We start from the raw sequence: 27,397 nt of genomic DNA, 5'->3' as shown, positions 1-27,397 counted from the left end.
AATAACGTGTTATATTAACAATGATGGTTCAAGAGACTGGATTGTTTGTTTTTTAATATCTTGGAGAGAGTGAGAAAACTGGGGGGAGGGGGATTGTTGAGAGAGACTGTTGAGCGGTTTTGACACATACAAAGATGAGATGCTGCAGTCAGAATTTTATTTTAGTTGCAGCTTGCAGTATCTTGCAGACGCGACTACATCAGAACACTGAATCCAGTAAAGTGCCTTGTCAAGCTTAAAGCACACATTGATGGTCCCTCCCCAATAACGGCAGAAAATTGGAAATTAATTCACATCTTTTATTCAGTGGGTGGTGATATTGCTTTGGGAATGGCCTTTGTCAAAGTCTAATTAGAGGCAAACAATCCTCCATAATATCCTAATTGGCTCTGTGGTGACAAGTCCTCAAACTTAATTAAAGGTTGCCATTTAGTCAGTTGGCTTTTAATATTTCTGATGTCTGGAATATCTTCCTGCTCAGAAAAGATGGCAATCGCAAATGGAACCACATTTCATTTAGGACATACAGTTGCCAGCTCACAGTTTTATTGTTAAGTGGCTTTCTGAAGGTTGTAAGTCCATGACCAGGGCTGTTCATGCCCTGCTGGTTGACAGAAATGTTCAGGGCAGAGCTACTCAACCCTTTGCCCTTCCACTGCTCTGCAGATGTTTGCTACAGTCAGCTCCTGAATTCAATTCAATTAACATGATGCATATAGCAATTCAGCAACTCCTTCTATTAAAGGAATGCAATGGAGTGGCTTGAGAGGCCCGCATGTTGAGCAGGCCCAGGCTGGGGAAAGCTCTTTAGAGGTGTGAGGGTAGTGTTTCATTGGCAGTCAAATTCAATCTTTCTGTCCTGTGGGAGTTTGGCAGATTGAACGCTGTTCTTTATGCCCATATCCCATTGGCATTTTGAAATGTGCACATCATGCATTTGACGTGTTCATACAAATCGAATGTTTTCAGCTTCAAGTTGGCTGGAAGATGGCTGCTCTGATCAGCACTGCTCCACCTTTCTCTGTCTGGGCATCACACCAATGTTCCTGCTTCTTTTGCATTTCAGTTAAAAAGTTATTTCAGCATGTACCCCTGTTCTTGAACTCAAGCCAATGGCTCTTTTCTAGAATGTAGTTTTGGTTTTTTTATACAGAGTAAATTCCCTGTGCAGTTAACCGTAAATGTGGATACTCTGCATGGAAATTAGGAAATGAATCCTAACCCTTGTTGTCTCTTGAAAGGGAAGTGGAGATGCAAGGTTTTAGTGGATCATAGATTTTTTTTTTTTAATATACATTCCCACTGAAGAATGGTCAGGAAAAGAGTGTTATTCAGAGATGACTGTTATTGACAAACCAGTTAAGTGTCTGCACTGTTTTAATTTTGATCATTCCTGTTGAATGTCACCGAGATTCCTTGTGCAGCCATCTTTGGTAGCCTCTTGCTCTGAAGGACCAGTACAGGAAACTGACATGTATTGCACCAAGGGAAGAGTCCTTGAGCTGTGATTACCCCCCACACACCTCTCCCCCATCCCTTTGTGAGCTCCACACAGAATTGAGGAAGAAGGCAAAAGTGGATCTGCTGTGTAATGGAAGCTCTGCCGTGCTGCTTTGGAAGATAAGGCCGTGTGAGACCTCTAGCTGTGGCTGCAGTTGCACTGATAGGGCCTGGCATGGCTTTTATCGGAAGTGATGGTGAGAAGTTAGCGCAGTCGATGAGAAGGTCAGTGACCCTTGGCGGTCCCGAATGAAATAACAGAAGAGTGCAGTGTATCCGGATTGTACCCGGCCCCGCCGCGGGGAGGCTGGGATCACAATGCCGGGCAGTGCGTTTTTTGTGCATGTGCAGCCTCTGCAGATTTCAAGCATCTTCTTTTTTTTCTCCTTCTGGGTCTTGCCAGGAAGGAGTTGTGACATTTGATACTAGTGAGATCTCGGTCTGCACAGGAGACCGCGAGCTGCCAACAACCTGGAGTAAGAGCAAAATCGTAAGAGCAAGAGGAATGACAATTTAACCTTGGAAAAGGAAGAGTAGAGGAACTGATGTTGTTTAATGGCTTGTAATGTAATAAATCACCATGGGGGGGAAATACATTTTCTGCTTCCTATTTCCTCATGTAACCGCCCAAAAGGAACTGGTGTGATTTCATTTTCTTGTTTTTTTTTTTTATTATTTCACAAAGCATCCTCTTCTGTACTTAGAAATCCCAGTTTTAGTTAACAGGGTTCCCCGAAATCTTACTGGTTTGCATTTTCAAATCAAAAGAAACCTCCTCTGGAACTGTTGTCGCTCCAGCTCGGCTTGGCACAACTGTGCACGTTGGGGAATTTTTCTAAAGGACAGTCAGGGTTGCTGGAATGGGAGGACTGGTTATAGGGCTGTCTGCAGAACTATCGCACCGCCCTTTTAAACCCTTGTCACTGCCTGCGGATAAGCATACCGTACCTTCGGAACAGTCCTGCAGCAAATGCAGGAAAACATGTAATCGTGTCTGCGTTAGCTGCCCCCGAGCCCGATAACAGGGCTCTCCGGAGACTGTACTCAAAGACTGCAGCCATGGCTGACTGCCCAGCCTGGCTTCAGCTAATGTATCCGGACGGGGGTTCATAATCCTTATCATAAAACTTCACACGCTGTGGAAAATTGCACTCGCTTCTGCCCGATTTTTCCTGTACCGTAGCTTCACAAGGCTGCTCTTCAGTAGTTCTTTTTTGTAAAAAAAAACAAACTGAAATCATGACTTGCTCCTGAGCTGTCACAGGAGTTGCTATGTGTTGGAACATGGGGGGGGATCACTTATTCATCTTCCAGTTAAAATTGAATACTGCAATTGGTCTGTTTTTTTTCATGGTAATTTTTGGTTATTCCTGATGAGTCGGGGAGGTATCCCTGATATTTCCTCTTGAATTCTGTTGACTGCTCTGCTATGCGCTGCAGTTCCTTCGGTCCCTTCACTTCCTTTGTCAAGGTGTGAAGCCAAGTGACGAGATGTCATCTCAGAGCTGCTGCAGTGTATTGTGGGGCAGATTTAAGCCGAACACCTCGAGACTTGGATTGCCATTGACATAGAAGCCTGGAGTTCTACAACACGCCAGAAATCGGGTCCCTTTCAGACACTTGATCCTGTAAGCTGTGCTGCAGGCTCCCACAGCAGTGCAGTCTAGAAAGGGGGGGAGAGAGAAACCCTGTTGTTAGTGTTAGTGTGGCTGGGAAGCCAGCTGCGGTCTGTGCTTGCCTCTGCAAGCTGGTGTTCTCTGGTTCCAAGCCTAAACAATTACACTGCATGCCTCCAATAATCAAACTAATTATCAGTTTCTCTGTTGGTTTTTTTTTTTATCTTGGAGGTAGACCTGCACGCTAACTTCTCACAAAATGGGCCTAATATTAAATTAAAAGAAACTGCTCTCTAAATACAAGAACGTTTGCTCGGCAAAGAAGCCACTTTTCCTCAGCCTGACAATAGATCTTTTTATACGAATCCTTTGAAATTTGGCCTTTCCTCTGTCCGCTCTGAAAGCGATGTATACGGCCTCCAACAATTCTGGAAGTCTCCTCTACCCCTGAAGTGGGCAGCTGTCGCTTAATCCAGCTAATCAGGGCTGAGTGTGTGGGAGCAGCACTGTCCTGCAGTAGCTAGGGACCCATCACTCTGCCATCCCAGCAGACAGCGAGGGGAGGAGCAGGTCAGAGGCCTCCGTGTCCTGGGACGGTCTTCATGTCAAATAAGGAACATCTGTTACGCCTTCAACGGAGCCATTGAAACCAAGCCAGCAAGCACATTTACTTTATAACGAAGCCATTTCTTGTATCTTATGGCTATAAATGCACCCTGCTTTTCTGTTCAAGATCTCTTTTTTCAGTCCCCTTCTTTGTTTTGTAAAAAAAAACCCTGATTCCAAATCCTGTTCTTGGGAATCCTAATCTGAACTGTGGTTTCAAGTCAGGGGGAACAGTACAGGTTCAGTTAAGAGTTTTTCTTTCTGAAAAAGCGCCAGTCGGAACTTTTTTCAGGGTCAGTGGGTTTAATACCTCTCCCTTATACATATGGTTTAAATGGGTGACGAAGTCCAGCTTTCAGTTTTTCCTGCTAAGCATTAAACATTTTTAAGGAAAAGGAGAAACACGATGTTTTACCTGTTGAGCCTTCTTCAGTTGTGAGTAGCTCTCCACTTGAACATTTAAAAAGTTTTGCATGTTGGATTTTCTTACCTTTGTTTTGGTTTGCTTTCAAACAAAATGTTACCTGGCCAATCTAAAGATGGATCTGAGCAGTAATGAGTTCTTATGGGTTTTGTTTGTTTCTATTTCACTGAAGTATTTAGTGTGGTGGAGGAGGAAGATGCGATACAGTACATCAATACAGCTCTGTGGGGTGACTTATTCGGGACAGATAAGATGGCTGGGTTCTCAGATTCTTTTCTTTGCTGGGTGAAAAACGGATTTGAGGTTTCACACTTAATACAGTATGGTGTCCTGCAGCGTTTAATGCAATTGTATTAATCAATTCTAAAATGTAAACTGCTATGTTCAGAGTTTTCTGTGCTACAAATGTTGGCCTTAGTTGAAAATGAAGACCTCAGCAATGGGCTCTTTTTGCAGTTTGAATGAAGATGTGACCTTTTTGTGTAAGGTCACAAAATTAGCTGTAAGTTGTCACTTGCAAACCATTTGTGTTGCAGGGTTTGGTGTGGTTTTTGTTTTATATGAATTTCCTCAAATTCTGTAAGGAAGACTCATTTTTAACGCATGAAACGGACAAATTGGTTGATCTGACAACAAAATGAACCTTGGGCTGATGACCTTTCTCCTTTGCTTTGCTTACAGCGGTCATATACCTTGATCTTGGAAGCCTGGGACTGGGACAATGACACAAAGAGCAGTAAGTATACCTCTTTAATGGCTTCTGAAAGACCAGGAACGGTATGCTTTGGTGGGAGTGAGCACACTATGGAGACTAGCTGAATGTGTGTGAGGTGAAAGGCAGTGGATCAGATTCTCCCTGGTTTCTTGGCTGCATTTCTGAAAATTGAGAAAACCGAGAGTTGCCCAGACTTGCTAGTACAACATGCATGGGTCCGTCAAATTTCTTAGAACAGAAAGTGTCATAGAGGCTGAGCAACAAGCCTTCCACTAGTGCTTAAACTGCACTTATTTAAAAACTGGAACCTTAATGTAGACTGTGTGGCACATTCAATGTATATTGTTTTCATGTAAGTAGAATTATTTGTTTTCCTGTATGGAAGTCATTTGTGAAGAGGTTGATTTTTCTACAATGGGGAAAAATACAGACAGAGCAGGTGTGGCTATAAAATGTTTTATGTACTATTCTGTTTGATGGCATGACCGTTCTACAAGCTTAAATTCAACTGAAATGTCATGAATGTTAGCTGTTTTTAAGAAGCTGTTGCATTTTAAGGAATCTGATACGGAAGACTAGTAGTGTGAGGTTTGGGTGAACTCCGCTGTGGTAACTTCGGAGCTCTTTGCAGAGAGAGAGGTGTGAGATGCCAAGTCTGTAACTATCTCTTTGGGCCACTTCAGTCCTATCTGAGAGGCCTGCCAAAGAGTCTGAGCACACTTGTATCCTGATGTGTTTCAGTGTTGACTGAGTGTGTGGTGATACTGCTGTAATCTGACAGTGTCTTGGTGGTGATCTGAGTGTCTGGCCATTTCTCTGTCACATCAGTGGGGGTGGGTGAGTGTGCCATGTCAGGTTTCTCACCTTCTCAAGAGGCTGTGCTGACTCCTTTCAGTCTGGGATTTTATTCCTAACTCCTTAAACTCTTTACAGTGCTATTGGTGTATAAGACTGCTTTGGTATACAATGGATTGGAAATCCCCCTGCTTCAGAAACCCTTGAATTAGTATGTCTCAATCCTGCTGCTCGTGTGGGTGTCTCTTCTGCTTTTAATTCCAGCTGAGCTCTTAATCAATTTAGCTTATTGAAGTAATTGAACTGATTAGATTTTTCTGCGCTGTTGGCGTTAATCTATTCTCTGTTATTATCAAGAAATATAGTGAACAGAACTACGAAAATTCACTTCTAGGTTCGTAAATTTGACTGTTTAACTTTGAATGATGAGAATGACAGTCAGATACTCTCAAAATAAGTGGTCGTATTGCGACTGGATGCCCTATTTGTTAAAGGCACTGTAGCAATAAACTTCAGTGAGAAAAGAGCCGAAATGGCGCCTGGCATAGGTTTCATGCTAAATTCAAACCTCTTTCTAGTGTTTTAAAGCTGACTGTTGTAAAAAGACAAGCAAGGTGTTCAAATGAAGAGCTGTGAACTTTACAGAACGCTCTAATGTTGAGCAATGGAATGGATAACCAGATCAATGCTGATCGTCTTGGTCTAGGACGGGGAGCAGTGTCTTCATCTCCACTTCCCAATCTCCATCCTGGTTTTTTTTTAAAGATGAGAACAGATTGGTAATAAATAGTATTTATATGTGCACTAGAATCCGATCTGAATTCCTGCAGATTTGGGAATCTTTTAATCTTTTCTTGACCTTTCCTTGTAGGCTTAGACCTCCTCTAAGTGTCTCCCGGAAACCGGGGTTGTGCCAGAGCTGTGCTAAGTTTAAGCAGACGAGGGGCGGTTGCTGGAGTTTTGAAGTTGGGGCTCTGATGGTGCTGCTGATATGCAGCTGTATCCTGTTATTATCCTGGTGTCTGTTTGTGTTCATGCTCGTTTTGTTTTGAAGAATTGTCGGGAGAAAAAGGTTAATTGAGGAATACAATCTATGTAAAAAGGTAGGCGGTTGTTTCATGTCTGAAGATGTAAAAATGTTTTTGACTCGGGAGTTTAAAATGAGCTCGATAAAGGCAGTAATTCTTGACCAAAAACATGCAGGTACGATAAAGAATGAATTTAGAAATGCAATTTGAATGTGATTTGATTAACCTTGTGTAATCTTAAAATCATTAGGATTTCACACAATGTGTCCATATACTGTGCACTGTTTATATATTCTAGTCTATACATTTCTAAACTAACTACAGAAGGACTTCCAATTCTAGCATCCCAGAGAATCCCTGCTGGTTTTTCAACTTAAGGATGACCTACTTAAGATGGAGCAAAAAAAAAACAGTTTTGTTAAATGGAAATGTAGCTCTTGTATGAGGCTCAATTGAAAAGAAGTAGTGAATTTCTAGTGAAAAACATGGGCGTGCCAAAGCCATAAAGTAAGGGCTGCCTGATCTCTTGCGTCCAGTACAGCAGACTGAGCCGGTACTGGCTGGGACTGGGGAAGTATTTTTGTAAGGCTAGATGGGAAATATGCCTGCCTAAAATAGCTGCAAAGCAGGTGTTCCCTAATGAAACTACCAAGGTATTTTCTGTGCAGCAGCTGGTCCGTAATTGAGCAGTTCTGAGAAAGGCCAGGGAGACTGAGATTAATACAGCTCAGTTGTGCTTCTATTTATCGGCGCACAAGATCGAAACCCTTCTGTAAAGGAGCTGGCCGTTGGGATTGGAGTATTATTCCGGAAAACAGTCTCTCCTCATTTGTTTTCTGCGTCTTGCGCCCCCCCCCCCCCCCCCTTGGGCGAGCCGTTCTGCAGTGACCTTGCGTGCTGTCATGATTTAACACTGCCTGTGCTCGTCTGTGATGGTATGTCTGAGCCGTGCTGGTTGGTGAACGTTGAGTGGCTGATGAAGCCAGACTGTCTTCCAGGTGTGAGTAAGGGTGGGTGGTGGGTCCCCAGCCAGCATCTGCACTGTCATGCTGTGGCTGGAACTGCTCTGCTGCTGCTGCTGCTGTTTCTTTCCACATCCCCGCCAGCTGAGCACACCCTCTTCTGCCCCATTCTTCTTTTCCTGCTGGACCTGCTAATGTAGATGTGTTTACTCCGTGTTTTTGCCTTGCATAAATAAGCATGGACGTTTCTGAGTGTTACAAGTTAAGGTTTACATTTCTTTTCCCCAATCGGTTTGGATTTGCATGTAAGTACAGCGTAAACAGTGCATGTTCTCAGATTCTTACTGTAAACTGCTGTAGGACCTTTGACTTGTGGACCTGCAGGGTGGAGAAAGTGTTCAAGATCCTCACATTCTGGGTTTTCTCAGTTTCAAGGTGACAAAGTTGCTTGCGGACAGCTGAAAAATAAAAGGTTTCATGGGCACGCCGAGTATTTAATGAATGTTGACGAATTTGAAAGCCTTGATGCGTTTGTCGGATTCCCACATTCCAAGATGATGACCCATTTCATGGGTGTACTGCACGCAGCCCCTTGATGTGGCAGTTCATCTCAAATGCGAGGGCATCTTGTGGCTTTCTCTGAACAGTCTGGGGAAAACAAATCCGTTCCTGCTTCAAAGCTTGTAAGCTTTGCGCCAAGCGATCGCGCTGAGCTCGGAGCTGACGCGCTTCACACGATGCACTGCCTGCGGAAAGGGCGGGGGAGCTGTCAGGTATATACAGTTTCTCTTTGTGAGTGCTAGTTATCTTGCGGTTTAGTGACGTTGCTTTTTCAATTTCTGTCCTTGGAGCAATCGTGCCAGGAGGCTGTCTGGTTCAGAACTGTGCAAATTACTCAGGAATGCACACAGATGAAATAGCTTGTAACCGCAGTTCCTGAATCTGGGTCCTGTGAGGTATGGTGAAGATCACTCCCTTCAGAAGGAACTGGCTGTGCACTAGCTCAGCACCCTCTGGGACTCCGTGTTGGAACATCTTTTCTAGACTGAGATCTTACCAGAAGAGGATTGTTGGAATTCAACGCCTTTTAATTTAAATCACTGGGCTGCGTTGATGAAACCAGATGGAAGGTTTCTTCGTTCCTACATCTACACTGTTACATTAGCTCCATGTATTCCCTTGAAATTTGTACTGTACGTGCTTCGGTACGTCGGTCTTCTTTTACAGGCAATGGGAAGACTTGCCTGGATATACTAAAGAGAACAATTTCTGTATTCCTCCAGTTTGTGCTTCATCGTGATTTATAGTTATGCTGTCTGGCTCTTCACTTCATCCATTATAAAGGAAAACCAGCCCTGAAAGCACTCCAATTCTCTGCTGTTTCAAGCATTAACTCTTTAACTACTACCCTTACAGTAAAGGCATTTGACTTGCCAGGATATTCTTCATTAGCTGTCAGAAATCCCAGTGTTTGCTCCTCAAGCAGTACGTTTGTATTTATTTCTGCTCTAGAGCCGTGGTGTCCTATTAAGGTCGCTGCAGTGCCTTATTGTACTGTGGCCGTCCTGTCTTCAGAGTGATTTTCTGCACCTCTGCTCACCACAGTGCTTTGTTTAGAAGGTAGGCAGGCTGGGTTGGGCTTTGAGAGTGGATTGCGGTTTTGTTAAAGACTCTAGCCAGGCTTACTGGGGGGGCTCTTGGAATATAGTGGACCCACCTTGGTCCCTAAAGCCCTACCAGCTTGGGCCTTTACATTGGTGGGCAGTGGAAGTCAAGAGCCAGAGTAGCAATTAATGTATGGAACAGATCCTCCTGAATTTTAGTCCTGTCCAGCTCAGTCAAAGACAAAGCTGATTGTTTTTAATGAGGGAGGGAACAAGTGTAAATGAGACTTTATTTAATCAGCCTAGCACTCTGAGTCGTGCATTTCGTGCTGATGTAACAGAGGTCTTGTCAAGGAGATTGCGCAAGACTAGTTGTACAGTTGGTGTCTGATGTGTTAAAACCAACAGGGAGGGCAGTTTGCCTTTGTAGTTTTCAGTCTGCATTAAGCCTGTGTTGCATTTAATTTGACTCTTTTGTTCACACTGATGTTTAATAGATAAATACTTTTCCCATTACCTACTGTTCAGCCATGGCTTATGTAATATGAGCATATAAGATATATCAATCATAAAGGATTTCAGATTGAAGATGTGCACATGATGGCAGTCCAGTTGCTTCAGTTTAAGTCCTTTATTAAGGTGGTAGAAGAGCTTTGCGGTGCTGATTTGGGGTTTTGAAACCTCATTTGGGGTGCTTGGGGAACAGGAAAGACTCTTAAACACTTACCTTGCAGGAAACACTCTGACCAGAAGAATGTGAGAAAACTGTGCTGCATTGTCCTTTATTTGCACACTAGAGCTATTTCCGTTTTTGCTCCTTAATTTGACCAACATTGTCAGTGGAAAGCTAGAGTGAAACCATTGTCTTTTTTCAGAGGTGGTCAGTAGAGGAAATGGTAAACCACTGTTTTATTTGTGTTAGACCATTTCATAATGTCTACTAATTGTGAAGTGGAAGTTTCTTACTTTGATAGCATCCACACAGAGGAAGAAAAATAACCTTGCAGTGCATTTTTATGACTCTGGTAATCTAGACTAATTAATTAAAAAATAAAACTGCAGCATGAATTTTATTGGTACAAGTGGGTAAAAAATATCTGGGTAACACTCGGGCACTATCCAGTAAATTTTAAGAGCTCAAAAGCACTTTCAATGACAGAGTTGTGCCTGTCACATGGGCGTGAATGAGCAAGTCTAAAATGAGGACAGTTGTCTGGTTTATTGACTTTCTCTCCGAAAGCATCCCAGTTGTGAAATCCTGTCTGTGGTCAGTTTTTGTTTTAGGCAGCAATCTTTTGAGAGCTACTTGTGAAACTGCAAGATTGTACACAACTTGTGTAACTCATAAGTGACCGCTAATGTGTGTGATTTAATTTGTCTTCACCAAGCTTAACATTGTTTTTTAACCCACGTCACCTTGAAAGGACTAACTGACTAGAAACTAGCCATTTCTGTGGTGAAAATCAGAAGTCTTTTCTGGTGCAGATGATGTAACAGCCTTACAGTAGGTTTAGTCCTACTGAAGCCCTTTTTTTAATGTCTGCAGGATTCCTTGGCTTTTACCAATTGATAGAATCACTGAGAAACTGTTAAAAGTCAGTCTTGACTGATGAGCTGGTGGTCATCCACGCACATCTTCAAAACTGCTTCTGTTTTTCCTTTAGAGAAGGCTAAGCTAGTGCCAGGCCCGTTAGTGACTGCTGTTAAAATATTGGTATCCGGCCCTGCAGCACTGTGCAGCTCCTGCTTTGTACCCCTGTGGTGGTCTGATCTGGTCTGTTTATTCCTCTTTTATAGAGCAGCCCAGGAAGCCCTGTTTGCAAGTGTCTGTTCTGTACGCCAGTGCTGGGGGTGGGGTGGAGGGGTTTGTCTTGCAGCCTGGTTGTATTTCTGTCTTGAGTCCTGGGCGGGTCGGGGTTTCACTGCCTTGTGAACAGAAAAGGCCCTTCCGATTTCAGTTTGTTCCACTTTCTTCTTATTTCCTCCTTGGCTCCAAGCACTTTTGGTTGGATTTCCTGCAAAGCGACGCACAAAGCAGGGAAACTGAAACAGGGTTTGATTATCAAACTCTTGCAGCCCTGAGCTACACCCTGTGTTTTTTTTGTGAGGAGATTGTTTTCAACTTTTGACTTTCGTGGGTAAGGCCTAAACAGATTGGGGATGGAAGGGGCAGATAAACCGCAAATCCTCATGCAGTCATGGCTTTGTTTTTTTCTTTTCTCCCGTTGCACATCTAGATTCCGACCTGCTCATTGAACGAGCCATCCACATCGGGATGATCAACCCAGGAGATGATGGACAGACGCTTCAGCACAACGGACCCATCGCCAGCTTTGAGTACCGAATCTGGGTCAAGTGTGATGAGAATTACTACGGTGTAGCCTGCAACAAACACTGCAAACCCAGAGATGACTATTTTGGCCACTATGTCTGTGATCAGCTTGGGAACAAGCTCTGTATGGAAGGCTGGAGAGGCACCGACTGTAACATAGGTAACTGTCCTGGGACTTCAGAATGCTTTCACAGAGTTGGTCCATGAAATAAAGAAGTCTGGGGTCGATAGGTTTGTTTTTGCTCTGTAATGAAGGTGGAGGTCTGCAAACAGTAGGCTTGATTTTCCTTTTTTTGAGCTGGTGTATTAAGATTCTAGATGTAAGGCATAGTTCTTAAAGAAGGCTGCTGAGCCCATTTTAATTCAGCACAGAACAGGTTTTGGCCTTTGCTTCAAGTGCCTTGCCTTTTCACAAAGAGCTCTTGGACTCCAGCCTCTAAGCTAGTGCAATCGCTCATGAATTTGACCCCTGTCTCAGTTTTGTGTCACTCTTAGAGCCTGCAGTAATTTCCAGGACCACTACATAACCCTAGGTTTTATTTTTACCTTTGCCTTTCTCCTCGTGTCTCCCGTTTTGTCATTCTGCTTCCCATAAAGCTAATAAAATGATCTGAAATATGCATCATGCTTTAGGCTGACATGTAAGAGGGAGGTTAGAAAGGGCAGTGCTATAGGAGATGGATGGCAGTCCTTCGGAGATCAGGCAGTAAATTATATGCCTGTAATGTGGGTTTACAAGAGGAAGCAAGAGGGCAACTAAGTGTTAGTGTTTAGTGTCAAAGGTTCAATATCACAGGTTCTGTCATTGTCTGAGCAAGTTAGACCTGTTCAAGCAAAGCAACCCAAAGGTGATCTTTCTCTCTTCCTGTCCACAGCTATTTGTAAGCAAGGCTGTAACCTGATTCATGGGACTTGTAAGAAGCCAGGTGAATGCACGTAAGTTCAACCTTCAGTTTTTTTGTTTTAGATTGCAGTGTACTTGAGATTGCCGTTATTTAAAAAAAATGTAACCCATCCTTGTCGGCTTACGGATTAATGTGTACGTTGGAGAATTTGCATTTGGTTTGGGTATTAACCAGGTCTATCAAGACTTGCTGTGGATCGGTTAAGTGGAGCGTAAGAATGCAATTTTACAAGTTATTAGTCGCTTGGTATGAGACTTTAAAGCAGTGGTGGTGTGGGTACTGAGCTCACGTAGGACACGTGTTAATTAGCATTTCAACAGCTGAGGTGGCTTAATGTGCGTTTAACGACTTTGTGAATACTGATGCTGAATATATCGGAACACCTTGTTAATTCTGTGCGACTCCCGAGTCATTGAATGTTTTAGCGTTAATTTGCACAGGAGCTAGCTTGTCTGGGAGGCCAGGTGGAGTGCTGTATTTCCTGCATGGGCTGCACATGAAACATTCATACCCACCTGCGAAGAGCCTCCCTAGGGTGGAGGCTGCCCAGAGCTGGTCTCCGGCGATGCCTGGCAGAAGACAGACGCTGTTGGGCTGGGCTGGGCTGACCCGGTGCTCTTTTACTGAAGCGCCGTTAACTCTGTCGTCCCGAGTCAGAATGTTTTTTCGACTGGTCTTTAGGCTCGCAGACACTGACCCGATTATCAAGATGCAGCATCAGTGTTGCTGAATGTAAGCAGCTGCAGCAATAAATAGTCCTGCAAATGAATGGCTCTGGAATGCTTTCATGTAGGAATGAGTTGCAAGGAGAGAGATGGGCTCCCGGCAGAAACACAAGAGATCTACAACGCCAGACTGCTGGAAATGCCCTGGGGCAAGGGCCAGGGCTACAGAGTCTCGATGGGCGATTCTCTAAGCTGCGTTGTCACCACCTAAAAGTGCTCCTCAACTCTCCTCACCTCTGCTCTTTCTGCTTTAGGGACAGATGGTCTCTGTGTGCTTAGAGGTGGGCTCAGGGGTGAGGTGCTTTGTGGACATAGTCATAAAGTGGCCTCATTCTGCATTCTCCCTGTGCCTGCACTGAACCTTTCAGAAGCATTTGTTTTCCAGATTAATTGCTTTTGTTTTTAAAACTCTTACCAGTGAGTGTGCTTGATTACCTTCATTTCATAAAACCAGGACAATATACTCATATCTCCATTGGATTCAAGTAAATGTTTCAGACCGCAAAGCCTTCTGGTTTATTCTTTCATTATGTTGTATTTAATGTTCTAAAACCATCAATATGTTTTATAGAAATCTGGGGAGGAAAATTGCTGCCATTACCAATTTTAAATGTATTTCTTAACAGATTTAAGAAGTTGGGCAAACACAGGGAAGTAAAATGCTACAATTTGGATTTGTGGAACTATAAATACAATATGAATGTGGAAAAAGATAAATACTCGCACAGCTCAAAAGGAGAGAAGTTATTCTTTACTTTACCTTGGAATAACTGGGTTCTTGGGTGTCTTGTAGTTTCTGCATAATATCTGATCCTTAATGGCTTCTGATTTAATGCTGTTAATAGAAAGCCATTGTTCTGTGCTGGTATGCACCATCCTGTTCACTTCCACAGAAAACAGAGGCTGTTTTTTTCATTCAGTCGTGCTTTTTTTCCCCTTTCCTGGACTGATGCATTTGGTCAGTGTTGCCCACGTCAGTACCTCCGATTAGCTCTTCCTGTCTTTGGTGTGTTTTGGCTGGCGCTGTGGCTGGAAGTGTGTGCAGAGGAGGATTCTCTTCCTCAGCAACAGGAAGGGCTAAGAGATCACTGGTTCCCTGAGTGAGCCTCTGCTCCACAGGGTCTGGAGTAGAGACAGTGGCAGCAAAGCAGGATTTGAACAGAGTTTCCACTGCAAGCATTTCAAACGGATGAGCTCAAGACTCTCCCCCAAGATGTGTACAAGGTGTCTTGCACAAAAAGTCTGATTTTAATCTCGGGAAATGCTTTTGAAAACCTGAATTTCAGGCTTCTTGGTATGTTTTGATCTTCGGACAAGCGTTCTATATTCCGTTTTATGGAAGAAAAGGGAGTTTGCTTTGCTCTGTGATTTGATGGATTGCTTAGATCCAACCATGTAAGCATGTCTTCTAACCACCTGTATTGGATCATTGCAATGCGGTGCCTTCATACTGTAATTGCTCTGCTGTATACTGAGCTTGTTCTAGGTCTGTCCTACAGGAGGAAGCATATGTGCTTGGGATGCCTGCAACAGCAGAGCAACTCGGTGAATAACGATGAGTGGGTGCTGGAGAATGTGATGCCTAGTGAGGGGACCTTGCCAAATTCTGCATTCAACCAAGCACAGGCAAAATGCTGGCATTTTGTGGGCAAAATGGCTAAAGTAAAAATGCTGCATTTAGAACAAAACTAGGATGCTTGCATCCTGTTACTCATAACAGTCTGACTGAATTCTCCGAAACTGACACATAATTCAACCTAAGAAGGAAAACCAAAGAATTTGAGCAGCGTGTTCCTGTATCAGGCATGTTGAAGGCTTCAGTCAATGATGTTCCGTTCTGGCCAGGAAATGGAGACGTGGTTATGTTTAGTACCTGTTAATCGAGGAAGCATCAAGACTTCCTCCAGAACAGGAAGGACTGATTTGTCTCCCTTCCCCCCTCCGTACCACGAGCGAGAGTCCCACACGGTCACCTTTTGACTTGTAAACAGCGCTGTCGCTGCTGGCCGGCTGTGGAGCTCAGTCTGACATCCAAACATGATGAATAGTCAAGGCCACCTGGGAGTCCATTCTTCTGCTCCTTCTTCCCTCTTCAGCATTTACATTTGACAGAATACAGTTCCATTCTGGCGGAAGGCTGTAGTCGGAAAGAGTAGGAAGAAGCACAAAGCTGACCCAGAGGCAAGTGCTTAGGCGATAACGTATCGCAGACAGGAGGTCATTTTGCACATGGAAGAGGCCTTTCAAATGTATTTTCCGTGTGGTGCCGTTCAAGGCGTATCCAAGCGACCTCTTTCATACTGTACTGTATTTCGTTTTTGTCTTGAGTGTCGTTGCACAGATGTGGGAAGACCGTAATAAAGATTTGGAGTGCTTGGTTTCAGTAGGCTATTTTGGAAGCATCACTGAAGTTATTTTAAGGATTGGCCGCAAGCCTTCCATGTTATGTATAGAGAGCCCTGAGTCTTTTGGCAAATATGCAGTACAGTATATCCCAGGGTTTGTTCTGTTCACCTGTCCTGTGGATCCTGGTGTTGTGCCTTTTCCACTGCGGTTCCACATCACTAAACTGCGGGAACCGTAAGTAACACTCCAGAGCAGTAGAGGATGTCCTGGACTTGACTGAGCTGTGATCCTGAGACTCGTCTGCCTGAGAGAACTCAAATTAAACACCAAGCACAGCCAGAGCCTCATTTTCCTTCCTTGCTAGAGTGACCTTCTGGCATATGTGAATGGAGAAATCTTCACTCTTGCTGGGTGCAAAGATGTAGTGTACAGAATAAGATCAATTTAATTTTTAATCGGGCTTCCAGTTATTTGTGCTGTTGGTAGAACACAATTCAAACATCCTATTAAAATGCTGAAGAAAATCAAAGGATTCGTTGGTAAGTTTAGTGGTATATTTAGTTTGTGTCCTTATGCATAGAGCATCCCCTAATTTTAACGTCCCCGTTCCTGGCAGTGTTTCCAGAACTGAAGAAGATTGGACTGTGCTGCAGAGGCAGGGTTGATGTGCGCCAGGGGACCCCATCAGCTGCACGAAACCCACCCTTAATTTGAGTGTCCGCTGAAAGCCCTTGTAAATCTTGCCTTCCCCCCCCCCCCCACCAGCATCTGGAGTGAGAGAGAGAGGCACTTTAAAATGGGTACAGAGAGAACAGACTAGACAGCTGGGACTGCTACAACTGAGTGTTTATTTTATTGGTGTAGTGCAGCTCTTCAGGCAACATTTAATTTAAGTCTGGAAGTTTCCCCATCTGCTGTGCTCGTGCTGCAGGGCCGGGTTTAATTGGCGCTCCTGCTTTTCCAGGTGCCATTATGGCTGGCAGGGCCAGTTCTGTGAGGAGTGCCTGCCCTACCCTGGCTGTATGCACGGGACCTGCGTGAAACCCTGGCAGTGCAACTGCGAGAAGAACTGGGGAGGGCTGTTGTGTAACAAAGGTAGGACCGAGCCTTTCCCAGCACTGCTGTGCCAGTGGGCAGTCATTCCACTGTGCTCCTCACATGCAGGCTTTGCACAATTTCATTGCAGTGCCCTGTGCTGCACTCAGCTCCCCTTGCAGCTGTTCCCTGCTAGCTGAACACGCTGCAGTCGAGCTTGCTACAAAATGAGGTCTTGTGCAAGCCTGTTAAATGCTACGTACATAAATCCTGCCGTTTTCTGTGGTCGTTTTTTGTGCTGGATATGTCTTGATATGGGGGTTCTTGCCTAAAAAGGTAAGAATGGATTTTGGCAGTGTGTTCTGCGCTTTTAATGGTTTGTGTGTCGTGCCCTGGAGAGCCCCATGCTGATATCAGTCTGCGTGTGGCCTCTCTCCAGAGCAGGGAGGATTAACGACAGAGCTCTGCTGCCAGAGCTGAGGGGGTGGGGTGTCTGAGTGGGGGGGACTGGGGGGGACAGGATTCATGCAGTATTACTTTTTTTGTCCCTCCTGTCTAAATGCCCTTTTTCCCCTCCCTCATTGAAATGAAGATTTGAACTACTGTGGAACGCACAGCCCGTGTCTGAATGGAGGCAAATGTATGAACACCGAGCCGGATGAGTATGACTGCGCTTGTCCTGATGGGTATTCGGGCAAAAACTGCGAAATTGGTAAGAGGTCCATTATAAATCATGATCCATACAGTGAAAAACCCATCAGGAGATTTAAATCTCTAAGATTTTTTTTGCATAAACCTGCTAATCATTTGACATTTCTAGATAAGACTTGGATATCTGAGAGTAAAGTGTTCATGTGTCTTCTGTGATTTTTTTTCCCCTTTTCTTTGATTGTAACGGCTTAAACTTTTACCACTTTCTTCCTTTAACCCCTGTATTTGTAGCTGAACACGCCTGTGCATCGAACCCTTGCGCAAATGGTGGCATTTGTCACGTGACCCCAACTGGCTTTGAGTGCCAGTGCCCCCAAGGCTGGAGTGGGCCCACTTGTGCCAATGGTGAGTGTACTTGACGTCTTTACGCGTGCCATTCTTGCGATGGTGAAACTGAGCTCGCCATCTACTAATTACAATGCGCTGCAGACTGCGCCAGGGGGTTGGATGTTAGGGGCGTCATTTAAAAGCGCTGTTCAAAAACATGATGACATTCATGTACTTTTATTGCTGAGGGTTTTAAACGAATCACTACTGACATCATCAATTTAGACATGAGTTCAATTTGCACTCATTCCCTTGTTCCAAATATACATGTATGTGCAGGAGTACTACCCGGTAGACCTTATGTTTTGCTAAGGTCTCTTCCTCCAGTGCCTTCTAGTACTTGCTTTTCTCCCCTGCACATCTGGGGCCACAGCTGCATTGTCACAGCAACTGGGAATCTCAAGATGGGGTTCTGACTTTGTACTATCTTAGGTTTTAACAAATTAGCAATATGTTGGCTTCACCAACACTGGAATTGTTCAACCTTAATTTAAAGAACCATTTCTTAATTGTTTTGTTGCATTATTTTCTACGAACAAGGAACACTTATCCATAATTGGGTTTCTGTGCTTTTATTGTAAGTGTAAGGATTGTGTTTAATAGCATTTGATCTGTAGGCCTGGATTATGTAAAGGATAATCATGTTATAGTGTGAAGACAGTAACATCTTCTCACAAAAGCTAAGAGTCTTATCTGGAGCTCTGCCAGTGAGGGACTATAATAGCTCTGGATGCTCTTTCTTGTGGACAAGCTCTTGAAATAGGCTTTAGAGTTGTTTTTAATGTATTAGATAAGACTGGCTCCCATGCACTGTGAGGAGCCAGAAGGCTTTCCAGTTTAACTTTTTTTATTTAAGCGTAATACACCTTGCGCACGTTCTAAATCTGGAAAGCACGAGAACTAATCTGGGTTTTATTCAAAATGTGAACAATGATAGGCCAAAACATCATCTGTATTTTTTTTTCCAACCAGCTTGGAATCTATCTGGTTGTGTAGTAACGGCATGGTTTAGCTCATCTCTGGTTGCAGTGTGTTGACATCTTTGAGATGAAGGTTCTGCTGGGCTGGGCTGTGGTGTTCTCCCGTGACTGACTGGCGAGCGGGCAGTCAGAGCAGTGTGGCATTTCTTTCAGATGTGGACGAGTGCGCCTCCAACCCCTGTGCTAGGGGGGGAACCTGTATCAATCAGGAGAATGGGTTTGAATGCCTTTGTCCTCCACAGTGGTCTGGAACAACCTGCCACCTGGGTAAGACCTTCTGTGGGTGCTGTTTCTCGCATTATAGATGTGCCTTTATTTTTGCTGCTCTAGACCAGTGAGTATTTGCAGCTAAAAATAAAGCCCGTTATGAGATCTATAGAAATTGCTTGCATGCGGTTTTGTTTTGTTTCAATATTTGGCCTTAATCAGTGGGACTGCTGTGTGGTTTGTTTTTCCTCACCATGTTGAGCCTATATTATGGCACATTTCTAATTTAAATTTGCTGCATGGAGAAAGCTGGGTATGATTTGAAACCTGATCCAGGTGACTTGGAAAGCTATAAATAATGCATGGCCTGGCAACTGCTAGCCTTGGGACTAAATTTAAAATAAAAGGGGTTATCTCTGGGTACAGATTGGGTAGTGGGGATAGACATGTCTCAAGTACCTCTGCTACTCTGGGTGCAATTTGTTCAGGAAATGGAGTCCTAAAGGAAATGGTCTATAACCTGTAAACAAGCTTCGGGATAAATTCAAGCCCGAGTTTTATTTTACAGCCTAAATTATATCCCCATCTCTCCTTTCATGCATTAGTCACTACCTGAACATGGATATCATGTGTCATTGAAAGACAGGTGCATTTCAGAGAAATAATTTGCACATTGATAACCCCTACTGAATATTTTAAAATGTCATGACCATGATGCCTTTCATGGGAGTTAAAGGTGTTGTAGCCCATTGGCATATGTTCAATAAGCCAGCTTACATTTCTCTGGTACAAGTCTTTATTTTTGTGTCATGAGATATTTAAATGTAGCTGTTCCTCAGTAATGGGGTACTCCTTCACCACTGGAAGGGCCTTGAACAGCTGGATGGAAATAATTAACTTGTTTTATCAGAATGGTGGTTCCACCATAAAATGCTGTAAAACAAGAGCAGGGAACAATTTTCCCAAATCTCTAATGTGCCCTAACTTTTGTTTCTTAAGGCAGTCCATGCATGATTTGCAGGTGTTGGGTGGCTGGGCTGGGAAGTGGTCTTACTCTGTTTTTCTTCCCATTTTCCTCTCTACTTTACAGATGCTAATGAGTGTATGGGGGATCCTTGCCTTAATGCTTACTCTTGCAAAAATTTAATTGGTGGATATTATTGTGCCTGCATTCGTGGATGGGCTGGACAGAACTGTGAAATCAGTTAGTATCCATTATTTGCTGCTATACTTTTCCACAAGCTTTTATCGATGAAAACAGATACTACTTCACAGAAGAGTTCAGTGTTCCAAAGCCTGCTTTAAAAACAGTTCTTGAAGCACACAGAAGCCATATTTTCAATTGCGTGAGGAGGCAGAAAACATCCCAGTGAAATATCCAGGGAGTGTTTGGGGCTGCGTGTGTGAAGTAGATGTGCGCACACTGTAGGCTTTTGTCCAGGGTAGAGCAGAAGGCAGGCTTTTTGCAAGGGCAGCTTTGTTGCATGCAGTTAATAACATTGAACTTGGAATTTTACAAACTTAACAGAGGTTTGCCTGTTTGAGGCACTGAGATGGCATGTTTGCAATGAGCTGACTGCATGTTGAAAAGTCTTAACTTGGCCACCAGTGTGTCTGGCATTGCAGGAACATTGTTTGTTTTCACTTTCAGATATAAATGATTGCAACGGACAGTGTCAGAATGGAGGAACCTGCCAGGTAAATTCTTTATTAATAGCAATTTGAAATTACATTTGTTGTGTTTTTCCTTGCCACGCAGAAGCATTTTCAGCCCGTGTGTATCGGATTTTTACCACTCTTCATCGCTCATAACCGCTTATTGCTATTGCGTTTTCGAAACCCTCCACAACCCTTGGCTGTTGGAGGGTTTCGAAAGTTGGGGTCTCGCCGAAAGAGGGTGGCCCTTGAGCCCGTTTCTCCTTTCTCCCTGGGCAGGACGAGGTGGATGGGTACCGCTGTCAGTGCCTGCCGGGGTTCGTGGGCAGACACTGCGAGGTCCAGCGGAGCAAGTGTCCGGGGGCGCTGTGCAGGAACGGGGGCAAGTGCCACGATCTGTCCAACGGCTTTTTCTGCGAGTGCCCGCCAGGCTTCTCCGGAGATGTGTGCGAGGTGAGTAGGCCAGAGGGGTCGGGCGTGGGGAACTGCGCTAGGCCTTAGGCCGCAGCTCAGCGGGCTGCCGCTTCTTCATTGTGAAGCCGTTTCATACGTACGACGACCTTAAAGCTGTTGCTAGTCAGCTGAAAACGCGGCCTTGTGCAGTAACGCCTTCTATCCCGAGGCCGCAATGAGCATTTGAACCAAACGGCTGCTTGTAGTCGGCAGATCTCTGACCTGTCCAGCTGTGGGAACGAATGATCCCGATGCGGGGTGGCACTTTCTGTGTAATTCATGAAGGCGCTGTTGGCTCGCTGCAGGATCTAAAAATAAGGTTGTAGTGGATGAAGCAACTTTATTAGGGAGAGTTTGGCCGGCTGCCCTCTCGGCGCCCAGGAAGGCACAGGTGCCCTGCGCAGATCCTCAGCGATCCGTACCAACACCTCCACTTGCTCTCGGATGAGGACACGGGAGTTCAGTCTGAAAGAAGTCATCCGAGGGCCATTTCTGGGATAGCTGTATGAAAACAAATGTCCGATAAAGAGAATTTGGTGTTGGTGTAACATACATCTGTGGGATGTTAAGTTTTCTGATGCCAATTTGTTTTGCAGTTTTTCTGTGGCAACCTTTTAAAATTGTATGCAACATTTTATTTATAACACATTAGTATAGCGAAAAATCCTCTCGCGGTGTTCTCTAGTGCGATTTTCACAAGGAGAAGCGGTAAGGGGCTCAGCACTCTTGACAGTTCAGGAGATATTTAATACTAAAGAATCCAGTATCGCATCTGAAAGACCCACAGCTCAGACATTTAGACCGATCTCATCAACCAGCCATAAGTGACAGATTATTGAAGTGCAGGATTTCCATAAAAGGAAACAACTGCATTTGATGGTTTATAAGCTCCAAGTTTTGTTTAAGTTGAGGATTTTTCCCCTAATGATGTGTGACTTACAAAACCTGCAAAACGGAGAAATATGACCACGGTGCATGTGATTCATTGCCTGGTCCGTACTTTTGCTTTGTTAAAGGAAAGTAACTTAAAAAAAGCCTGTCTTTAGAGCTGTCCGTGTTTCTCACAGAAGTGGCGTGATTTAATATCTGCAAGTCAGTCTGAAGCCTCTCAGCTGGGCTCCAACTGCAGCTTCTAACCAGACTGCTGGTGGATCCTAGGAAACTCAGGTGTTTACTGTTTAAGACCCAGGCTTGGAGAGCTGCATTTCTTTTAATGGGATTACAGGCCTCTGCCCGAGATCTCTCTTCTGCATTTAGAAGGATTTGAATTCCAGGCTTTATCTGATGTAACTGTGACATTGTCTGTTTCAGGTTAAAAGCGATCCTTGTAACCCAAACCCCTGTCAGAATGAAGCTACTTGTCACAATTCCTTTGGGGATTATTACTGTGCCTGTCCAGAAGACTACGAGGGAAAGAACTGTTCTGATCTGAAGGACCACTGCAAAACTACCCCCTGCGAAGGTATTGTTCTGCCTCTCTTTATATTAATTCCCCAGCAGTCCTACTCTCAGCCGCTGTGACATCATGGCCAAGCTTTACGATCCATCTGTTTGATTGATTTTCAAATCGCCCGAGCTCTCTTCGTCCTCCATGGAGTTCCGGCCTTGAGATCTATATTTTTACAGGTGGGCAGGTTACGTGGGCAAAAATCGATCTGCCTCTTCCTTTCCAGTTATCGACAGCTGTACGATAGCCGTCGCGTCCAATACCACCCATGATGGAGTGCGCCACATTTCCTCCAACGTGTGCGGCCCGCACGGACAGTGCATCAGCCAGCCGGGAGGGAATTTCACTTGCTCCTGTGACCAGGGATTTACGGGGATCTACTGCCATGAAAGTACGTGGAGATCTGCTGTTGTTTGCAAATGCCGAAACCTCTATCGCCGCATCCGCTGTATTGTCACTGGCCTTTTTCTCTCTTTCTCTCCCCCCCTTCCTCAGACATCAACGACTGCATTTCGGGTCCCTGCAAGAACGGGGGCACCTGCATCGATGGCGTCAACTCCTTTCAGTGCTTCTGCCCCGATGGCTGGGAAGGAGAGCTGTGTGATCTCAGTAAGAGAGTGTCCGCACCCTAACCTCTTTGCTTGTCTGGGAAGGCTTTTTCCTGTTCATTAATCGCTGGTTTGTACCGTCTTCAGACGTGAATGACTGTGACCGCAACCCATGCAAGAACAGTGGCCGCTGTGTGGACTTGGTGAATGACTTCTACTGCGAATGCATGGACAACTGGAAAGGGAAGACCTGCCATTCGCGTGAGTTTTTTTTTTTTGCCGTTTCGCTTTTTGTTTGACCAGCGAGCTCCTCTGTGGGTCCAGATCCAGATGTTTATTAACTGACCGAAACAATCAGTCATCCAGTCCTGCCGGTGGTGACCCCTGACCTGTCCTCCTCTGCAGGTGAAAGTCAGTGTGATGCCAACACCTGCAGCAATGGCGGCACCTGCTATGATCATGGAGACACCTTCCGCTGCGCCTGTCCTCCAGGGTGGGGCGGCAGCACCTGTAACACAGGTCAGTTCCTTTCCTCCTCCTACCCCCTTCTACAGATACCAGGGTCAACCAAAACTTCTCTCTTCAACCTCTCTCTCATACAAATAAAAGAAAACACACAAACGATTTTGGCGAACTAAACAGTTCTACACGCATATATATCTCACCTGTACCGGGCATCAGGCCTTTCCACTTCTTGGAAAGCTGAACACAAATCGGAGAATCTCACCAATTCCTTTTGGAGAAGAGCAGGAAAAAATAACCTAAGATCACAAACTGTACTTGAGCCATTTTTTTAGCTGTGCTTTGCCTTGCACTAAGCTCTTCAGTTTTGAAGCTAACTATTAAATGTATCTTCAGTGCCAGCTGTTCTGGCTTTTTACCCATAATTAAAAAGAATTACAATCTTTGATAATCACTTCACCTCCCCTCCCCCCCACACACACTTTTGGAATGTCGGTTTCCATCTTTAGTTAACACGAAAAGTGATTTCAAACTCGGCGCGAGCCGGAGTGTTAGGAATGATCGCCTGTCTTTTCATTGCGAGTTCACTTGTTTCGAATCCCCCATGTTGGGGAAAAACCAAATTGTTCTCTGAATTCCAGCAAAGAACAGCACATGTGCGTCGCGCCCCTGTGCGAATGGGGGCACGTGCGTAGGCGGGGGCGACGGCTTCACCTGCATCTGCAAGGAAGGCTGGGAAGGACCCACCTGCACGCAGAGTAAGACTTCATTTGCCAGCATCTTCATAACTCCTTGCGTTGCAAGTTACTGTCTTTGCAGGAGTGTGCCTGCTTGGCATGCATAGCTTTTGGGCAAGGAAAGTTCCATGAGGCATGGAGAGAGCTTGCGTTTTGAAAGTGGGTGGTTGGTTTTTCTCGGCGGATAACCTCCGTATTGTAGTAGCATACCAACGTTTAAGCTTTTAAGGTGGAGTTCACCTTTTCATGACTTGACTTGCATAAAAAGCAAAGCTTGGTAATTTTTTTTTTCTTGCGCTTAACCCAAATTGACGTTTCATGAATTTGTCTTAAAGCCAACTATTGAGAGGTTGGTGTGTGTGCGTGTGTGGGGTTGTGATGCACATCTTGGATTACCTTTTCTCAGCTTCAGTAAATTTGTAACAGTATACAGTAGCTTTTGGTTGATAGTTTGCTGCTTGAACAAACAACAAAAACAACGGCTTTTACTTTTTTACTTTGAGATACAATTACATAGTTATATCCCCTTCTAGACCAAGATAATTGTGCAATCAAACACATTGTGAAGAAACTTTGACTCAGATAGGAGTGACCAGGCCAGCTCTAAAGAATCTTGGATCAGTGACATGTTAAACACCCGTTAACAATGGTGCTGTAACAATCAATACCCCCAGTACACTGCCCCATCTCCCAGCAGCTATTGAGAATGTGATGTCATCTGTCTCCTGCTGCGACAGGGGCTTGGAGGTTAACATATACAATAGTTTTATTTCAGCCTTTGCACGTGTCCTTTACCTTAAAAGGGCAGGGAAATTCAGAATTGAACTCTTGAAATGTAGAAGGCTGTACATTTTCTGCTGCAGATGGTCCTCTATGCACCTGATGACCTTATTTCTTCCGGTGTATGAACAGACACACCTGAACAAGTCGTGGTATTTGTGCAGTGGGAGCGTGATTCTGAAAGAATGTCTGCTTATCGTATTACTTTTAATGGCCTACTTGCATCTGCATGCACTAAGACAGATGTGTACAAGTACACATTTTTCTGCTCCTTCATAATGCACTAGAGGCTTGATGCAGTCAAATGTACTGCCTTTTCATAATGACTCATTAAATACAAAATCTGATCCGAAGTCCGGATGATATGTGCTCCAGGAACTGAAAATGCCAGGGAAAGAAGACTTTTGTCTCGGTTTGAATGTTTTGCTTAAAAATGAGTGAATTTTTTTTTCTAATAATTTATCTTCTTTTCCACAGACATCAATGACTGCAGCCCTCACCCCTGGTAAGTCCAGTGTTTAGGACTGGAGTTTCTGTGTCTAAATGATTCGACTGTTATATCATTGCAGTTGTGATGCTGTAGGCCAAATTTCTTCTGCACTTGACTTCTCATAGTATGTTCAAGTTGTAGTGCTTACCCTCCCCTTTCTTCATGTTAAATTATCATAATGGTCCCAAATTGTAGCTTTTTTCTACCCGCAGGAAGCACAACCCCTTTAAAATACAGAGGCAGCTACTAAATCATCCTTGCATTTGATGGCTCGCGGCGTTCAATTTTCTTAACGTGAAACCTACAATTCACAAAAGGCTCCGGAGTCAGGCCAGATGCTGTTTTTAAAAAGCCCTTTCCAGAGCGACAGTGTGGGATGGAGATGGGGGAGGCCGGTTCTCCGCCCCCTCTCCATGGGGCGAGAGAGGCTCAGCACGGAGACCGGTTGGATTTGCATCTGAAGGCGGTGTTAGCGAAGTGAAATATGCCTTTGTGATCCTCCTCCTCCTCTGTCATTGTGCCACAAGGGGAATTTGTTCTGACGGGTGACTTTTGGTTTTGTTCCTGCAGCTACAATGGTGGCATCTGTGTAGATGGTGTGAACTGGTTTCGATGTGAATGCGCGCCTGGGTTTGCTGGCCCTGACTGCAGGATCAGTAAGTACCTTGAGGGAAGTGGGTTGTTGGGGGATTATGGGTACTTCCTGCCCAGTGAGGTCATGTGTATCCCCTAAAGATGAAACACAAGTCGGCTGAGTAGCTCGTCAATACTGAGACTGTTACATCCTCACACAAAATGGAACTTTTTCCTACACTGGGGAGGGGAAGTTGAAATAGTGGTTTCCATTTTGCTTGTGTGACTTTTTTCGGTTGAGTACTAGGTGTAAACTCGAGGACTCCTTTGACATATCTTATAGTGTTTATTCTCAGAAGGCACTTAGGATTGGTTTTCCCCATGACAATCGTATTTCTTTGGTCTCATGGAGGAATACGCAGTGATTGTGTGGGTCGCAGTCCCTGAAGAGATGACGGGAACAGTATGTTGTCTTGCTTGATTGCATGCAGTTAAGAAAATCAGTTAATTTGTTGATGGTGTCTGTCCCTTGTATCTAGACATTGATGAATGCCAGTCATCCCCCTGCGCGTATGGTGCAACCTGTATTGACGAGATAAATGGGTACAGATGTGTCTGCCCCATTGGGAGAGCGGGACCCCGATGTCAAGAATGTAAGTTGGTTTTGGGAGGGGGTTTGCTTGTTTGCTTCTCTAGAGAGATCACTTTATTGGCCTATACAATTTCTTGCATTAGGAATTTCTTTTCAAATACCCCAACTTGCTCTCCATGAGACACACAGACAGTGAGAGAAGCTTGGGCCTTGCTCAGGGGCCCAATGGAGTAGAATTCCTCTGCTGGCCATGGGATTCGAGCTGGCAACCTTCCAGCCACAGGTGCAGATCCTTAGCTGCAGAGCCACCGGTCTGCCCTATAGACTGTGACTAAATTAAGCACTTTTATGTAGCCTACTGCAGCACTAATGATCCAAAGATCAGTTCTGACCAGGATCTAGGCAAGAAAAAATGGGTGATTTCCTCGGCTGGTAGTATTGCAGATTTGTTCACCTGTGCTGCAGACTTTTCTTGGTCATTTGACTGTGTCCTGTAGTCGTGTGAACACCGTTTTTCACATCATACGGAAGACAAAGATGGTCATCTTGCCACTGCACAGATAGACCAGGTGCCATAAACGTTTCCCTCCGACACTGGATGAGGCACTGGCTCAGCCTGCCTGCCTGACTGGGCATGTCTGCTCTCCTGTAGTTATCGGGTTCGGGAAGATGTGCCGCTACACCGGGCTGCAGTTTCCCCATGGCAGCCATTGGGAGGAGGAGTGCAACACCTGTCAGTGTGTGGATGGCAACATCGAGTGTACCAAGGTAGGTGAAGCACTGTTGCACTTGCGGGCAGCCCTTCTCAAAAGTGCTTGCATGCATGTTTCTTCTGACCAAG

At 44.6% G+C, this 27,397-nt stretch overlaps 1 protein-coding gene across 2 annotated transcripts in view; it reads left to right on the top strand.

The window, feature by feature from the left end:
- The window catches only part of jag2b (jagged canonical Notch ligand 2b), a 44,317-nt gene that overhangs the window by 11,375 nt on the left and 5,545 nt on the right, over positions 1 to 27,397 (top strand). The window contains exons 3-22 of one of the 2 annotated variants that reach the window (XM_015350480.2): positions 4,828 to 4,882; positions 11,488 to 11,742; positions 12,458 to 12,518; positions 16,523 to 16,653; positions 17,186 to 17,305; positions 17,536 to 17,649; positions 18,765 to 18,878; positions 19,909 to 20,022; positions 20,470 to 20,516; positions 20,754 to 20,927; positions 22,239 to 22,389; positions 22,601 to 22,765; positions 22,870 to 22,983; positions 23,070 to 23,183; positions 23,328 to 23,441; positions 24,026 to 24,142; positions 25,379 to 25,406; positions 25,962 to 26,047; positions 26,504 to 26,617; positions 27,209 to 27,324. In XM_015350480.2, coding sequence (XP_015205966.2) covers positions 4,828 to 4,882; positions 11,488 to 11,742; positions 12,458 to 12,518; positions 16,523 to 16,653; positions 17,186 to 17,305; positions 17,536 to 17,649; positions 18,765 to 18,878; positions 19,909 to 20,022; positions 20,470 to 20,516; positions 20,754 to 20,927; positions 22,239 to 22,389; positions 22,601 to 22,765; positions 22,870 to 22,983; positions 23,070 to 23,183; positions 23,328 to 23,441; positions 24,026 to 24,142; positions 25,379 to 25,406; positions 25,962 to 26,047; positions 26,504 to 26,617; positions 27,209 to 27,324 — 2,304 coding nt within the window. The remainder of the gene's footprint in view (positions 1 to 4,827; positions 4,883 to 11,487; positions 11,743 to 12,457; positions 12,519 to 16,522; positions 16,654 to 17,185; positions 17,306 to 17,535; positions 17,650 to 18,764; positions 18,879 to 19,908; positions 20,023 to 20,469; positions 20,517 to 20,753; positions 20,928 to 22,238; positions 22,390 to 22,600; positions 22,766 to 22,869; positions 22,984 to 23,069; positions 23,184 to 23,327; positions 23,442 to 24,025; positions 24,143 to 25,378; positions 25,407 to 25,961; positions 26,048 to 26,503; positions 26,618 to 27,208; positions 27,325 to 27,397) is intronic. The other variant, XM_015350481.2, reaches the window with a different exon arrangement.

This window comes from Lepisosteus oculatus, chromosome 8 (genome assembly GCF_040954835.1).
Source record: "Lepisosteus oculatus isolate fLepOcu1 chromosome 8, fLepOcu1.hap2, whole genome shotgun sequence".
In the NCBI taxonomy this organism is placed as follows: Eukaryota; Metazoa; Chordata; class Actinopteri; order Semionotiformes; family Lepisosteidae; genus Lepisosteus; species Lepisosteus oculatus.
This window is presented reverse-complemented; position numbering and strand designations above follow the sequence as displayed.